This window comes from Acanthisitta chloris, unplaced genomic scaffold (assembly GCF_000695815.1).
Source record: "Acanthisitta chloris isolate BGI_N310 unplaced genomic scaffold, ASM69581v1 scaffold45265, whole genome shotgun sequence".
NCBI lineage: Eukaryota > Metazoa > Chordata > Aves > Passeriformes > Acanthisittidae > Acanthisitta > Acanthisitta chloris.
The window spans coordinates 6,696-22,523 of record NW_008676242.1 but is presented as its reverse complement, the minus strand read 5'-3'; the positions used below and the strand labels follow the sequence as shown (position 1 = coordinate 22,523).

Genomic DNA, 15,828 nt, shown 5'->3' with positions numbered 1-15,828 from the left:
GCTGAACCCAGTTCAGGTATTTACAGTGAAAAGCCACTATAATAAAGTTTCAGTCAGAATAAACATCACTTTGCTTACACAGTAGCCGTAGGATCTTGTGGAAGATCGGTAAGGGAAACAAATTCATGCAGTTTATTCTTTTAGAATAGAGTTTCAGAGAGAAACTGAAAGTGCAGAGGCTCCTCCCACCCCAGTCCAGTTTTTTGTTCCCAGTAATACATGCAGTAACTCTGTTCACGGGGAATCTCTGACTCCTGAAACAGTGTACACTTTTTAGAAAATGAAGTATTTGGATTGTCTTAATTTCAAACCTGTATGTATTTAAATCCTCACTTTGCTTGTGGAGGTGTCAGCATTTACAGTTTCTGCTTTGTGTAGTTGCTTTCCCTTAAAACCCACTGGGATGACACAGGATGTTGACGTAAGGCAGTCAGTTGTTCCTGGGATTTCCTGGCTGTACCTTATCCCTCTTCCTTTGAAGTTCAAAACCAGCTGTAGAATACAGCCTAAGAGAAATCTCTATGTCTTTGTTTTAATGCATCCCAATAATGCTTTAGAGAATAAACCTCTGTGTGTGCTGAGTATTTTACAATGACTTTTATCTGAAGCCTTTCATCTTTGCAGAATTCAGCAGTGTGCTCTGCCAGCTCGCTCTGTCAGTGGCATTTAATCCTAGGGAGGCAGCTGGAGCTCTAATGAGAATTTGGGAAACCAAATCCTGCTCATTAAAGCTCAAGACAGCTCATTTGCTAATGCAGTATTGTAAATGGAGCATCTTTGTTTTGCACCAGAATTAACTTCTTGAAGTTGTTTATCCGTGAGGCAGATCCTGAGTCATGTTGCGTGAACTTACCTAATTCCTTATTTTCCTTCTAGGTTTTTGACCTAACCAAAACTGCACCTGCTAAAGCTCTCCAGCTCTGTACCTTGCTGCCTTGCAATGCTGCCAGGGTCCTTGTCTGTGGTGGGGATGGCACGGTGGGCTGGGTCCTGGATGCAATCGATGAAATGAAGATAAAGGTATTGTGTTGTAAAGTAAAAAATGTCTTATGGTGAAGGGAGAAAGTGCTACACCTAATCTATTACCTGCATTTGTTGTCTTCATCGTCCTGAATAGGTCTACAGAGAAATATCTGCAGAACTGCATATTAATATTGGGGAGAGGTGGGGGAAATGCATCTTATGAGTCCCTGGAGTTCAGGAAAAATGGGAAAACCTTAGATTTTAAATTATATTTAAAGTCATGCTTTCCTGTAAACCAAGAAAAGACTAAGTTGCAGGATATTTTATGCATTGTTATTTCCATTTTTTCTGAACAGATTTATTTTGTCGTAAATGACATCACTAATATAGGCTAATGTGCTCTGACTGCTCACTTCTCCCAGCACACTCAGTCTTTTATAATAACCTTATAATTTTGCCAGCTATACTGGTTATATTGCCAGTGCATGAATGAGTGCAGTAATTTGCTTCTGCTCCTTATTACATGTTCTGAAGAACCTGTCTGTCTGCAGCCTCATCTAGTAACAGAAAGCAAAGAAGGAAAAGATAAGCTATATGTTTACTGTTGATTTGAAATTGAAGATATTCCAGTTTATGGGGTACTACTAAGAACTCCTGAGAGGATTAAGAATGAAGAATAATTAGTAGGGCTTTAATGACTTCCTAATATACTTTTTCTCTAGTGCTAAAAGGAAGAAAGTTATTCTAATATCAATGTCTTTTTTTTTTACTGCAGCATTCTTATTAATAAATGAAATGTTGTAGTTGAGGGCCATTATTGCAACTTGGTGCATAGTCAGACTGAGCTCCTTTGAGAATCACTGTGTGCTGATAAAGTAGAAATAAAGTAACTATAAAGGTTAATGAATATGAGTATATGGTTACATGGTCTTAGACACTTGATACATTGTCCCTCAGAGCTGATATAGTTGATGAAATCTGAGGTTTTTTCTTTGTTCTGTTCAAATTGAGTTGTTTGCGTTGGGTATATACTACTGAGATTATCAGCAAAACCTTTTGATTATCAGCAGTAGGTTATTTGCTTCTTGCATTTATCTTGACTCTCAAATACAGCTTACCTGGCTGATAACTCTTCATGAAAAAATAGTAACCCTAGTGCCAGTTTGCTGCAAGTGCTTTTCAGAACTGAGTTTGAAAGGCTGCAGTGCAGCTGAAGTACCTGTTCATCCCTGGTGGTGAGGACAGCCAAAACTTGGCCAAGGTGGCTGTTTGGAATGTCTGTGCTCCACAGAGGTGATTATCACCTGCTCCATCTGTGGGCTCTGTGTGGCAGCTCTGAAACTGAAACATTGACTTTCTCCTTGGCCGCGGGCAAACACTCTGGTCGTGTGTGCATTATGTATCATGAGGCTGTTTAGGCCTAAGCTCATTTCATTCTTGTAGGAGATTTTTGATCATGTGCTGTGGTTCACAGCTTTGTGTGTTAGATCTCTGGGTGTTCATATCACTTCCCAGATCCAAAGCAGCTTTTGAAGGAATACTCTGTTTAGTATGCAGAATGCATTGTTTCCATATTGTGTTTGTATTCTCTTCTCACAATGGTGTAACGTTTCCTTCCTTTACGTTATCCCCGTGGTAAGTAGCTAAATGTGCCATCTGCTCTGCCAGCACTGCCAGCTCCAGTGCTCTGCTCTGTGAAACAGCCTGCTAGGAAGTCAGTGCTGTTTATCCAGCCTCAATGTTTTGGGGATAAAATGCAAACAATGAGTGCTGCAGCAGGAGCTAATATGCAGTGGTTTTGTATCCTAGGGCCAAGAACGATACGTTCCACAAGTTGCAATTTTACCTCTGGGAACAGGGAATGACCTGTCCAATACACTGGGCTGGGGTGCAGGGTATGCTGGAGAAGTCCCAGTAGAGCAGATCTTACGGAATGTCATGGAGGCAGATGGAGTCAAACTGGACAGGTAAGGAACAGTGAAAAGACAAACACTGCTGAGTAACGATAGCCTATTGCAGCAGTGCATGTGAAGAAACACAAGTATTGCTGGAAGGAACTGCAGAATAACTGAGTCTTTATTTAGTTGTTCTACAGGGCTTAACCCTTTGGTAATTTAACTAAGTCTGAATCTTTTGATTTGATCCCAGTATAGATAGGAGATTCCTAACTACAGCTTTGATACTGAGAACTGTCACTAGGCTAAGCATTGGCTGTTGTTTTTCAGGTGGAAGGTTCAAGTAACAAACAAAGGATACTACAACTTAAGGAAACCAAAGGTATGGTTTGCAAGTATCAATATGGACTCTACGGACCAGCTGTATGTTTATACTTATTTTTGTGGTTACCAACTTCCCATTATACACTCTGAATTTTAAACCCTAATAGTGATATTTACTAGGGCCATAACTGGAAGTTCTGTTTTACAGGTATTCACAATGAACAACTACTTTTCTATAGGACCTGATGCTCTCATGGCTTTAAATTTCCATGCTCATCGTGAGAAGACTCCCTCTCTGTTTTCCAGCAGAATTATTAATAAGGTGTGTTTGGTAAAGTGACATTTCCTGCTTGTAGTTGTCGATTTGGCTTAAGGGTATTTTTTACTTTACATTACTTTACTCCTCTACTTCCTTTCGTGCCGCTTTAAGAGCTTGAATTCATTGTTCTTGGGGAGGGGATTCCATGGGTAAAACACATTTCCAATCCACTCATAAGTGTCCTGCCTTGCCTCTGCTTGCTGACAGACTTGACTCTTAGGTTTTGCTTAGAATTTCTCGCTGTGTAACTCAGTGGGCTAAGGACATTGACTATTTCCTTTCAAAGTGGAAAACAAGTTCCTTAAATGAGCTGCAGCCCATCTCATGAGGAAAGCTTAGTTTAAAGTTGTGCACATACATGAAGTATGAGATTTAGATAAGGTTTGCAGGGCCAAAACTATACATGAATATTTCAAATAGTCTTCGTATGTGTTGTATTCTTCTAACAGCTTTTTCTTTTCTTCCTATTTGTTTTTTTTTGTAGGCTGTTTATTTTTTTTATGGAACCAAAGACTGCTTAGTACAAGAATGTAAAGATCTTAACAAAAAAGTTGAGGTAAGTTTTTTAACTTGCTTACTCTCTGGACTTACTTACTGGAGTGTGAAAACTTATCTTGTGAGAGGAAAGGGGAGAAGCTTTACATTTTACATCTATGTGATATTTGTGTAAGAGTGGTTCTGGCCTTGAAGTATCCTTGATGTTCCTTCTGCTATCTGCAGCTTACTTCATGGAATTCGTGTCTTTGAGCTAACTGAAAATTCCTGGGGTTTTTTTCTGGCCTTGACTTAGTTCTATGTGTTCAAGTACTGATGTTCAGATAAAATTTGCCTTAGCAGCAGAGGCCTACATAAGTGAGAGTTCCTTTTTGTTTTCTCTACTAACTGGAATTTACTACAGCTCAGGATACCTCGTGAAATCAGAAGTAATTTTTTAAAAGTATGAAAACACATTCTATTTGTACAGGGCCAGTTTTTCTTCGAGTGGAAACCATTTAATGCATAAATAGAATAAATAGCTTGTATCACAGTACTGAATTTGATGCACAGTAATTAACTTCTGTTTGTCTTTTAAAGCTAGAGTTGGATGGTGAGAGAATCGAGTTGCCCAATTTGGAAGGCATCATTGTGCTGAATATTGGATACTGGGGAGGTGGCTGCAGGCTCTGGGAAGGAATGGGGGATGAACCTTACCCCTTGGCAAGGTATATAGTGCAGTTTTTGCTTGGGTTTTTTTTTTTATCCCTGTAGTGTAAGGAATTCCCTCCAGTAGACTGTGCTTGTGTAGCCAGACTTGTCTGAAGGTCAGAAGGGTTCCTTGTGACAGGAGGCTGTCTCAGATTGATTTATTTTCCTCATATAAGACTAAGTGCATCCCACACATCAGGGCTTTTTTAAGACTTTCTCAAAATGTCTGGCACGACAGCAGCAGTATTGAAGAGGCTATTAAAAATAAAGGTAGCCTGCAAAAGGTACAAGAGACATCCATTTCAGAACATAAAAGAACATATCTTAATAGAGGTGAAAATAGAAAGTGAAAACAAAGCATGCCAAAAATTTGACTCCTATCAGGAGCAATACTAAAGGCAAAAATAGGTGGGAACATTAGCTCTTCCCTCTTGTGACTTCCTTCTTCAGAAGCCACATATATATGTAAATATACTTCATAGTTTTGTTACAAGGCTTATGATCCTGGATTCTCTAAAAAATACTTGGGCAGGGTCCTTTCCCTAAAAAATTAAGCCATTAAAAGATTTTCCTGTAGATTAATATCTGAGATATTAAAGTTTATGGGAGAGAAATCCACCGTGGGCCTTAAATAGTCACAGTGAGCCTTCAAAAGTCATATATGCATAACTTCCAGAACATACCAGCTAGTGCATTGCTCCATAATTGCAGGCTTTGGTGGCTTTCTTTGCTGTGCAGTGTCATTTGTTGTCCAGCACCAACAGAGGGTTTCAACATACTTGTAGAACATTTGTCTTCTCTATGGGGATAGCCATAAAAGGGCTGTGTAATATTTGAAGAGTATTCTGGAGCTCATGAGCATCACTAACAAGAGTCTCTTTTTTATATTTCGTAGACATGATGATGGACTTCTTGAAGTTGTTGGTGTTCATGGTTCTTTCCACTGTGCCCAGATTCAGGTGAAGCTAGCAAATCCTGTTCGCCTGGGGCAGGCACATACAGTGAGGGTAAGTGCTGGTTATGAACCTGCTTTGCTAAACCTTTTTAATACACAGTGTGGAATCTCAGGCACTTAACTGTCAATTATGTCATGATTCACAGTCCTCTTGCTGTGGTTGGTGGCCTGTGAGTGCAGCTCAGCATCACAGAGTCTGTTAGGTTGGAAGGGACCACAGGTGGGTCATCTGGTCCAACCTTCCTGCTCAGGCAGGGCCCTCTGGAGCACTTGGCACAGGATTGCATCCAGATGGTTCTGGAACACCACAGTGAGGGAGAGTCCACGACCTCTCTGGGTAGTCTGTTCAGGGCTCAGTGACTGCACAGGAAAGAAGTTCTTCCTTGTGTTCAGGTGGAACTTCCTGGGCATTACCTCTTGTTTGACTGGTTTGCAGCACTGAGCAGAGCCTGATCCCCCTCTTGGCATCCCCTTCAGACACTTGTATGCGTTAATGAGACTCCCTCAGCCTTTCCTTGTCAGTGTGGTGCCCCAGTCCCTTCAGCGTGTTTGCTCCATGTCCCTCTGGTCCTGGCCAGGCAGAGCACCCTGCCCCTGTGAGGTGTGTGCAGAGCCCCCACGCTCCCTGTGACCGTGTGGTGTTGTGTTTGGTACCAGCTGATCCTGAAGAGCTCCAGGATGCCGATGCAGGTGGACGGGGAGCCCTGGGCCCAGGGGCCCTGCACAGTCACCATCACTCACAAGACTCACGCGCTGATGTTGTACCACTCGGGCGAGCAAACGGATGATGAGGCTTCCAGCCTGTCTGAGCCAGAGCACGGGAGAGAGCAGACGGATGAAGAGGCATAGATCTCAAGGAATTGAACGTGATACAGTGATGAACTTCCTCTCTTTGAAACACTGAGGATGCCTAATCTAGGTTAAGGTTTATGCTGTAAGGTTCATACCTGTGGATGAACTGGAGCAGAGGAAAAGCCATGCTGTATGCTCATCAAAACTCTCACAGCTGAATTAGCACAACTGTTTGCCTTTTAGGTTGGTGGTGATACCCTCCAGCCTTTCTGTCTGGAGGAGTTAGTTACCCTGATGGCTAAAAAGGGACAAGTGCTGCAGCTCTTCCTTGCTGTGGAATCAGGTGTTCCACACATACACAGTACAGTGTGCAACATGTTCATCCCCGTGGAAAGGGGAAGAGCTGGGAGTTGGGCCTGCTTCCACCTGTCCTCTTCCCCACAACACTTCCAGAATGGAAAACCAAACCAAGTAAGATGTGGGCTGACTCTGACAGCAGCCTGTTCTTGACTGCCATCTCTGGTTGGGAGCAAGAGAAATAACTGTCTGTGCAGGGCCTTGACAGGCTTGACTGGGAGAGCAGAGGATTTGGGAACTCTTGGAAAGGTGCTCAGCAAGAAAAAGATGCTTTTGGACCAAAGGTTTCTGGAAATGTTCTGTTAGCAAATGACCTCTTTCAGTGGCTTTGTAAGACATAGAGTACCCCTGAGGTCCTGAGTACCCAAGAGACACCTCAAAGTTGTTGTACCGTGAGTTGCACTGAATGATCCTGTGACTTGAGTGCTTCAGTCAGTGAGAAACTAATTCTAAGTTCTGTAAATAGCAACATCATAGTTAACTGGGAGGGTTTTTAGAGGAGACCTTGGATAAAGGGGCAGTCTCTTTTAGCTGTTTCGAGGGAAGGGGTTTAAAGAAATAATGATGATTGGCAAATGTGAAGCATTTTTTAAAGATTTGTTAAAGATCCTAGCTCATAATTGCCTGAGAATGATCAGTGGTAAGTCAGTCTGTTAATGGTTTGTTTTAAGTGTGGAGGTTGAGAGCTAAGTTTGCAGAGGTTAGCAAGTTCTGGCCTTCATGTGTATAATTTGTGAAAAAAGCATGAAAGCATTTGTTTTCTGACTGGTTAAGAACCAGGGGCTCAGAGATACATTGTTGGACCAGAATCTAAGGTGAGAAAAAGATTAGTGGTTGATACTGATAGTAAAAATTCAGAACATGTACAACAGGATATGGGAACTATCTGTTTGGCATATCTGAAGCTTCTCAGGTTAAAAGCTCCTCAGGCGAAAACATCTTCATGGTTAACAAACATAAAAATCTGATGCCTTTTTTCTCTTTCGTTGCAGGCATTTTGAGCCTGCAGTGGGTGAGAGCTGAGCTGAGGTTTAAAATGTCTCACTGGGTAATTGAGTTTAGTCCAGTGGAGTTATTGAAGGTGCTTTTCCAAGGAGGCAGAGAATTGATGTTGCACAAGCTCAGACCATAAGGAGACTGAGAGCTTTGGTCTGAACTTTGAATGTTGCTGCTTTTGCCATGATTCCCCCAATGTTTTTGTTGTCCTTTTGTCTTACGTGAGCTGAAGCAGTGCCACTGGGTAAGGTAGGCTGTGGTTCTGGGTTTTGTAACATGAAACTGTTTTTCAGCAACCTGTGAAACGATGTTTGCGTTAACAGTGAATGAACTCTTTGTATTTTAAAGTAATTTATTGAAACCTTGGCACAGTCAGTATTTTTAAAACCTGCAATTGTAAGACTATTTGAAGAGCATTTTCAAGTTGATGGGATTCCTTGTAGAAAGTTTAGAAGTACTAGAACTTCAATACTACTGATTCTCCATGAATTTATAGCTGTCTGAAAATGTGATTAGAGTGTAATGAACTGTAAAGCAGAAGCCATTTGTAAATTCCATACTCATTAGCCTTATGCACCTCAATTTAATTATTTTATTGTATGTAAATATAAAGAAAAAAGAATAGTTGAATCTATGTAAAAAGTGTTTAAAATACCCAAAGTATACTATGTTAGATGTATCCACTACCTTTTTTTTAATGAGGTTCAGTTTATATTAGTTTCAAAAATCTTACCAGTTAAGTTATTTTTATTTTTTTTTTATAACTTGTGACCATCAGCATCCTAACACTATTTAAGACCTATGCTGTGGTTCTCCTGTAAGTATTGTTTACAAACAAGTGATGAGGTATGTACATGAAAGGCATGAAATGACCACAGGCTACTTTTGAACTGCACTAGGAATAGTTCCCTGAAGTTGATCAGATGACTGTTTAATTTGCTCTGTAGCCTAAGAACCTTTACTCTCTGGAGCCCTGACAGAAGGCAGGATGGGTGCCCAGGCGTGGGCAGTGCCCCCTGTGCCCCCACACTGATGTGCTGCTGGTGCAGGCAAGGTCCTCCCACCTCCTGCAGCCTGCCAGGAGTCCAGGCCACAGAATAGGTGAAATCCTCTGTGGAATGTAAATCCGTCATTCCTTTCGGGGAAACTAAGCAGAAGTGGCATCTGATCGGGTGCTGCCTGGGAGAGCCCCTGGTAAATGTCCTGGTGAAATTTGCCTCACAAATGGGCTGTTAGTGATGGCAGATGTGGCTGTGCTGAGCATGGGGAAGCCTTAGAGAATACTCTGTGGGGCTGAAGTGCCCAGTTTCCAGTCAGACATGGGCTCCTCCTTCCAGTGTAGCTGTGTGTAGGTGTTAGACTTGTGACAAAAAATGCTCTGTAAAACAGACGTTGTTAGCACTGGAGTCTCTTGGGAAGCCTCGCTCTTTCCAACTGGCCTTTGATTTCAATGTGTCCTGCTTTCTGCCAGGTTGCAAATTGGGTTAAACCTGTTCTGAGTTACTTTGATGGACCTGTTTAAGTTTAGTCCAGCTGCAGTGAGCTCCCAAATTCTAACATGGCATGAATGAACTTGGCTAATGTGTCGTGGAGCTGGAGCTGCCCAGTGCTGTCGTGTGCAGTGACTGTTAACTGTTCCATGGTTGAACAGACTGGAGTTTCTCCTGGTTACAAAGAAGATGTTTGAACATACTTGGAGACAATGGTCTTGTTGAGGCAAAGTGAGGTAAAAGTTTATTCTGCGTAACCTCATCTAATTCAGACTGAGAAATGTTCCCCCATGCATTTTGTGTTTGCAGCTCCTCAGTAAGCACTTCTTTCCCTCAGTCATTTAATCACTCGTTTTGTGCTGGCTCAGTTTCAGCTAAAAATGTCCTTTGGGACAGAATCAAAAGCCCTGCTGACCAGGATGGTGAGCTCTGCCCAGTTTCTCCTCGGTGCTAGCCAGTTTGTCCGTGAAGAGAACTGGAGTGGCTCCACACAGCTCTCAGCCAGGGACCCTCCTGCTTGGCTTTTCCAGTCACCATCACCACCTGGGTGGTACTGAGACTCCAGAGGTTCCCAGGCCCCTGACCTGTATTGAAGGACCAAGTTTTGCATGTTGCTGCTGGGGAGGAACTTCCCTGTTGTGCACAGGTCCTGATTGCTAAAGGGTTTGGTATCGGTTTGGCCATTTCCTTCTGGTTCTATGTTCTGCTGCACTGAAGCTCAGAGCTTTTATAGTGTGTGTTATTGTCTCTCACTGGTTAAACACAGACTTAAAGCACTGCACCTCTTGTTAGAGGAGTTACTGTTTTTTTCACTTGGCAACAAATGCTTTTGGTAGAGCAGCACTGTAACCCAATGTGGGTAAGAGTAGGATACTTAGGAATCTTTGCATGTGTTCTAACTGAAAATCCTCTTTAGTTCTGTATTCCACACTGACTACTAGCAGTTTTCTTCCTTTTGGAAAAGAAAGGATTGGCTCTTCAGTTAGGAGTAAATGAGGTTGATTTCAGATGTAAAAATCCTAGTACAGAGCTGGTTCTGTTGAATGTGAACCACTTCACTAAAAATGCTCTTGTGAGAAATGAGAGCTGCGTCTCGAACGCAGCAGAGACCACTTGTTCACCTGGTAATTGAGTGTACGAGAGGATTTGGTCTCTTGTTTCAGCATTGTTGAGGCCACAGTTCTGAAAGCATGACAGGATCACAATTTTGCTGTCTTGCTAAGAGTGCTGGACACCCAGTTCAGGTTTGGGGCATCTCAGGGAGAGACTTCCAGCTGGAGCAAAGCCACATGCCTTGACTTAGCCTAGTGATGTTGTGACCTCAGCTGAGGATGTGGCCCTTAGCTGTTCCATACTATGAATGTCTTCAAGGCTGTACTTTAATACTGCCCTGTTCCTGTGCTGTGCACTCCTACTGCTGTATGTAATTAATGTTTTGCATTGCTTAATTTGCAACTTGTTTGTAGATCTCAGCATAAAAATAACTTTCTTTTTAAGACTAAGTGGGACCTTAGATTGTGAGTTTATTGCATTCTGTATCTTCAGGGTTTGCATCCCTCAAAAATGATTTTGTCTGCTCCAAGCTGTTGTGATCCTACAGGTACCTCCAGCCACCTTCTCTTTCTAGGTTTTTTATAGTTAAACAGAATGGATTTTTATTTTTGTAACTTGTAACTTCAATATGTATAGTGGTTATTTAGTAATTAATTGTCAGAATGCTGTAAAAATGTTACTTTTAAGAGCTGCAACTTTCAGTTAGTAATAACTGCTTACAAGAACATACCAGCATGATAACAGCTTCTAAAAGAGAACTGTTCTTTAGCTTCACGTGCTGTGATGCTGCAGCTTGGGATTTATATTGAATGTGCTTATCCATATATGCTGAAATTGCACTGAACAGGGAAATTTGAGCTTAAAGTGCAAGTAATAGGTCAAAAAGTAGAATTTATAACATCGTGGGGGGGTTTTCAGCTGAGAAAGGTGACATTTGGGATTCAGTACTTTTTGCTTCCCACTGAGCAGTAAGGAAGGGATAGTCAATGCACTCTTGAAAGATGAATTGTTTCCTTCTGGGGAGTTTGAGATCCGTACTCAGTGCCCAAAAATATAAGAAGACACTGCAGCACTCCCACCTCAGAGAACAAGCACTGGGAGCAAACCTGACTGCTCAGAGCTGCACAGCATATGAGGGCTCACTTGTGAAGGAAGAATCAGGCAGCATAATCTGGAACCTCCAAAATAAATGTTTAAATCAAAATTTCCTGATTTTTTTTCTTGACATCAAGGGATATTTTCAAATCTCAAACTGGTTTTCCTTTTGTTTTTAAAGAGGGCAGGCTGGAATGGGAGTTTAAGGAGGTATTGTAAAAGTCTTTGTCATCAGAGCTGGGAATTCTGTTGTTTATTTGCTGTGGAGGCACAGTGAGGGTGATTCTGGCTCACAGAGATGTCTGCTGCAATCCTTGATGTGATGTGTGGTGGTTGAGTGCTTGGGTCAGGTTTTCTGTCAAGTGCAGCTCCAGAAGCTCCAGAAGTGTCCTGTGCTGTGGAGTTTCTCCACATTTCCACCAGGGAGCTGAAAACCAGTGGATGGGACCATGGCCTGGCTTGGCTCCCAGACAGCTCTGCTGAGAAACATCTGCTCCATGTTCTTCCTAGTAGCTTGTAAGTATGTTTTTCCACAACAAACATGAATTTCCTAATGCATCTTTCTGTTGTCTTGTTATTTGTACTGTATTTCTCTGTAGATTTAATTGTGTGGATTAAAGTATTTAAGCTCAGTTTTTCCCATTCCTCACTGTGCATGAAAGCAAATGTGAGTCTTCAGCTGTGTAACAGCCCGGGGATGAGGATGAGTGCAGCAGGGTGAGCTTAGGCATTTGGAGAACAAAGTTGGGTTTAGCACTGTGGCTGTGCTTCTGCCTGAGATCCTTCCTGCAAAGTCCAAGAGTTTCAAACCTCAGTACGTGGAAAAGTTCTGGCCAGTGTGGTAATGCCACTCTGAGGTCAAATTACCACAGCTGAGTGACCTGCAGAGGTGTCTGCAGCTGCTTCCCCACTCCTGGTTCACCCTTCTCCATCCCTGGGGAGAAGCTGTGGATGTGGCTTTAGAACAGGTGTGGTTAGTATGGTTTAAGTCCCCAGGCTTCAGCAGTAAGGTGAAGTGTCCAGATTGTTCTTTCTCACCTCTGTTGTCAGTGATTAGGGATCTTAAAACAGCTTGTGATGCTGCACAGTCCTTAATCTAAGGGGCAGAAAGAGTCCTACAAATATCTTATCTGTACCGAGCAATTTCAGGTAAGAATTTTCAGAGATGTTTTGGTGTCATGTGGTGTTAACAGAAACGGAGCCAGGGCTTTTTTTCACAGTTCTACTTGGCTGAACAAGATTCACACATTGATGTCTTGAATTTTTTAATGGAACACAATAGCTGCCAATGAAGGGCTAAATGCCATGAACTTTGAATAGGGCTCAGACAATGACCACACACGTTTATGGCACGTTTTTAACTGACACTGATTCTTTGAGCAGTAACAGCCACTCGGTTGGGAGGGAACTGGGAAGTGGGGAAGAAATAGGAGGGAGCTGGAACTGGGTATAGACATACAGTCTGCTAAACTGCCAAGTACAATTTTATTAAAATAGGGAGCAACCTGATAAGCATTTTCACATATGTTCTCTGAGAGTACAATTTGGAGTCCAAGCAAGATGTTCCTTTTGCTGTGAAAAAGTGATCTCGAAGCTCCATCAAGAAGGAATGTTGTTAGCAAGGAAGAAAATAGACCTTGTATGAGGAATAAGCTTGTTGACTTGTGGGGTCTCAGTACCTGCTCAAGGCCAAGGCTGTAGTCACAGCCAGGTGTACACAGGCTCAAAGTATCTGTCTTTGGAAACTGAGGCCAAGCTCTGGCAGACCTAATTGACCTCCTAATCCCAGGGACATCATGGGACGAGTAGTTACTGAAGAAAAGTAGATACTGAAGAAAAGACCTGTTTTTTTGTACTCTATAGTGTCTTCACTTCTGCCTCCCTCACTGCAGCTCTGAACAAAGAACAAGACATTTTGAGTTAGGGTTTACTGGGAATATTTATTGAATTCAAACTACCATGATTCACTCCTCAGCTTCTAGAGCAGTCACAGACACATTGACCAGACAGCATAAAATCTATGTCGATGGCCCTGACAAGGATCTCTGGCTGACAGAGCTCTATGCAACCACAAACCTTATACATACTGAAGTACATGGCTGATATATCAGTACAATCAACAGGTTTATAACTACATAAACATTTCTTTTTCTACATGCAGTGTTTTACTGATGTGTTTCCTTAAAGAAAACATTAAACAGATCAGTTTGTTGTCAGTGAGCAACTTCCTTGATTAACTCTCACTTGTAAATTAAAATGTAAGTAATTCCACATCCTCATAGTGTTATTAACCCCAGAATGAGTTATTTTTCTAGGATGGGTAAGTTGGGTTCTTTGTAGTATTAAAAAGAGAAGTACCATTAAAATAAAATTTTCTATCTATGTTTTGTTTAAAATCAGTACAGCTTTGATAGCTACTGGCTGAGTAAAACCACTGCAGTTGTGTTGAAGAGGTGCTTGAACCATCATTTACCACGCTGTGAGTAATATTTTTCCTAATGTTGTATCACCCTAAATATTTCACTATATACGAGATATCTGAAGCTAAGCAAAATAATACTTTTCAGAAGCTAAGCAATTCACTTACTCTGATTGTTTCACCCCAAATTAAGGGAACTGCGTTCCAGGATTTCTAGCCATTCATAGCACAAAGGAAAACAAAGCCAGAGGATCAGAGTACAGGGACAGGCTTGTTTCACTGCCTGGTAATCAGAACACCTTGTGTGTGTCACATTTCAAGAATTCCACCTTGTCCAAGAAGGTAGGATAAAAGCTGCTCTTTCCTTTGCTTGGGTGTCACTCCAGACTGGCTACAGCAGCCCATAGACTTGGAGATCAGTACTGACACCGCTTTAAAGTCAAGAAGCAACCACCAGGGAAGAAGGACTTTCTCTGCTGTACAGACCACTAGAGCACGTTTTGGTCCAGAGCCAAGGGGACAGAGTATTCCTGGAGCACCCTGCTGCATGGATCTGCAGCCCTGTGGCACAGCCAAGCAGCTACAGGACTTCTCAGAGGAAATTACTCTTGTCCCTCACTGACAAAACACTGGAAGGGCAGAAAAACCAGTTTGTCATACATTGTTGGCTCCCAGCAGGATACATCCTCCTTCCACACCTTTTTGTTCTGCTCAGGTTGGTAGTTTTAGTGCTGACTGTGCTTTGGAAAGTGGAGACCCTTGAGAGTACTCAGCCCCAAAGACAGACTTGGCACTTGTAGATCCACCATCAATCCCATAGCCTATTCTGGCCAAAGAACTGGAAGTGTCTTATCAGACTTATCCTTGACAAGGTACTAAGAGTTTACAAACCAAGTGAAAATAGAGACACCAAGCCTGGATTCCTGAAGGTCTCTCTCCAAACCACTTTGGCTAACATGAAATGTAGTCACAGTGGTTCTTTTGAGCCTTCTAACAATTCCCAAAGTGCCAGCAGTGGCTTTGTGCTCTATTTCACCAAGTCCCATGAGGGGAGTTTTACAAATCCAAGTCCAGGAAGTCTCTCGTGAGCTTTCCTGTTCATGGGCTACTACAAGAAATAAGAGCTAGCACAGTAAGTCCAGAGGCATCAACAAGATACAGGCCCAATAACTGTGAGACCCAAATACCTTGATTGCTTACAGATTGCTTTAAAGTTGTAAGTAAGAAGTACAGATTCCTCTGCACATGGTGAGAACTTCTGAAGACATACTGCAACCCAAAGCCAAGACCACCAGGAGAATGAAGTCCATCCCAGTGGGAATGGCTGTACATTCTCCTGTGTGATACTTCCCTGTATGTTTCAAAAGACTCGCCTGTCTGCCCACAGGCTTCATGCAGAGAGGAAACAGCATTTTCTAGGCATTGTGCAGAGTCTTGAGACTCCTCAAATCAGAGTCCCAAAAACATGCAAGAAATCCAGTTACTACCACCTGAACAACTAGAGATACACCAGGAGAGACTATCCCACCTCACAAAGAGGAAAAGCTTCGTAACAGGAGACCCTGCTTTAAGTGAGCAGCACATTTGTGCTCCCTATGCAAGCCAAAAATGCACCCCCTGAACTCCTCAGTTCACACAAAAACACCCAACACTGAAGAACCTTCAGTGTGAAGGTGTGGACCATGTTCTGGGTCAGAAGATGAGCCAGAATGCTTCATCCCCCAAGCTGTGCCACCAGAGGACACACCACTGCTCCACAGACCTGCTTTAAGTGAGCAGCACATTTGTGCTCCCTATGCAAGCCAAAAATGCACCCCCTGAACTCCTCAGTTCACACAAAAACACCCAACACTGAAGAACCTTCAGTGTGAAGGTGTGGACCATGTTCTGGGTCAGAAGATGAGCCAGAATGCTTCATCCCCCAAGCTGTGCCACCAGAGGACACACCACTGCTCCACAGACATCCTCCTGGAGTAGGGCATTCC

At 42.5% G+C, this 15,828-nt stretch overlaps 1 protein-coding gene across 1 annotated transcript in view; it reads left to right on the top strand.

Moving 5' to 3' along the window:
* DGKE (diacylglycerol kinase, epsilon 64kDa) overlaps positions 1-6,490 on the top strand; it is a gene marked incomplete at its 5' end in the record, with an annotated part of 7,228 nt that extends 738 nt beyond the window's left edge. Inside the window, 9 exons of the mRNA XM_009076032.1 lie at positions 1-16; positions 877-1,020; positions 2,773-2,930; positions 3,189-3,240; positions 3,391-3,504; positions 3,986-4,057; positions 4,576-4,703; positions 5,582-5,693; positions 6,299-6,490. The exon at positions 1-16 is cut by the window's left edge and continues 98 nt beyond it. Of these exons, the coding sequence (XP_009074280.1) occupies positions 1-16; positions 877-1,020; positions 2,773-2,930; positions 3,189-3,240; positions 3,391-3,504; positions 3,986-4,057; positions 4,576-4,703; positions 5,582-5,693; positions 6,299-6,490 (988 nt within the window). The remainder of the gene's footprint in view (positions 17-876; positions 1,021-2,772; positions 2,931-3,188; positions 3,241-3,390; positions 3,505-3,985; positions 4,058-4,575; positions 4,704-5,581; positions 5,694-6,298) is intronic.
* Between the last annotated feature and the right edge of the window lie 9,338 nt (positions 6,491-15,828).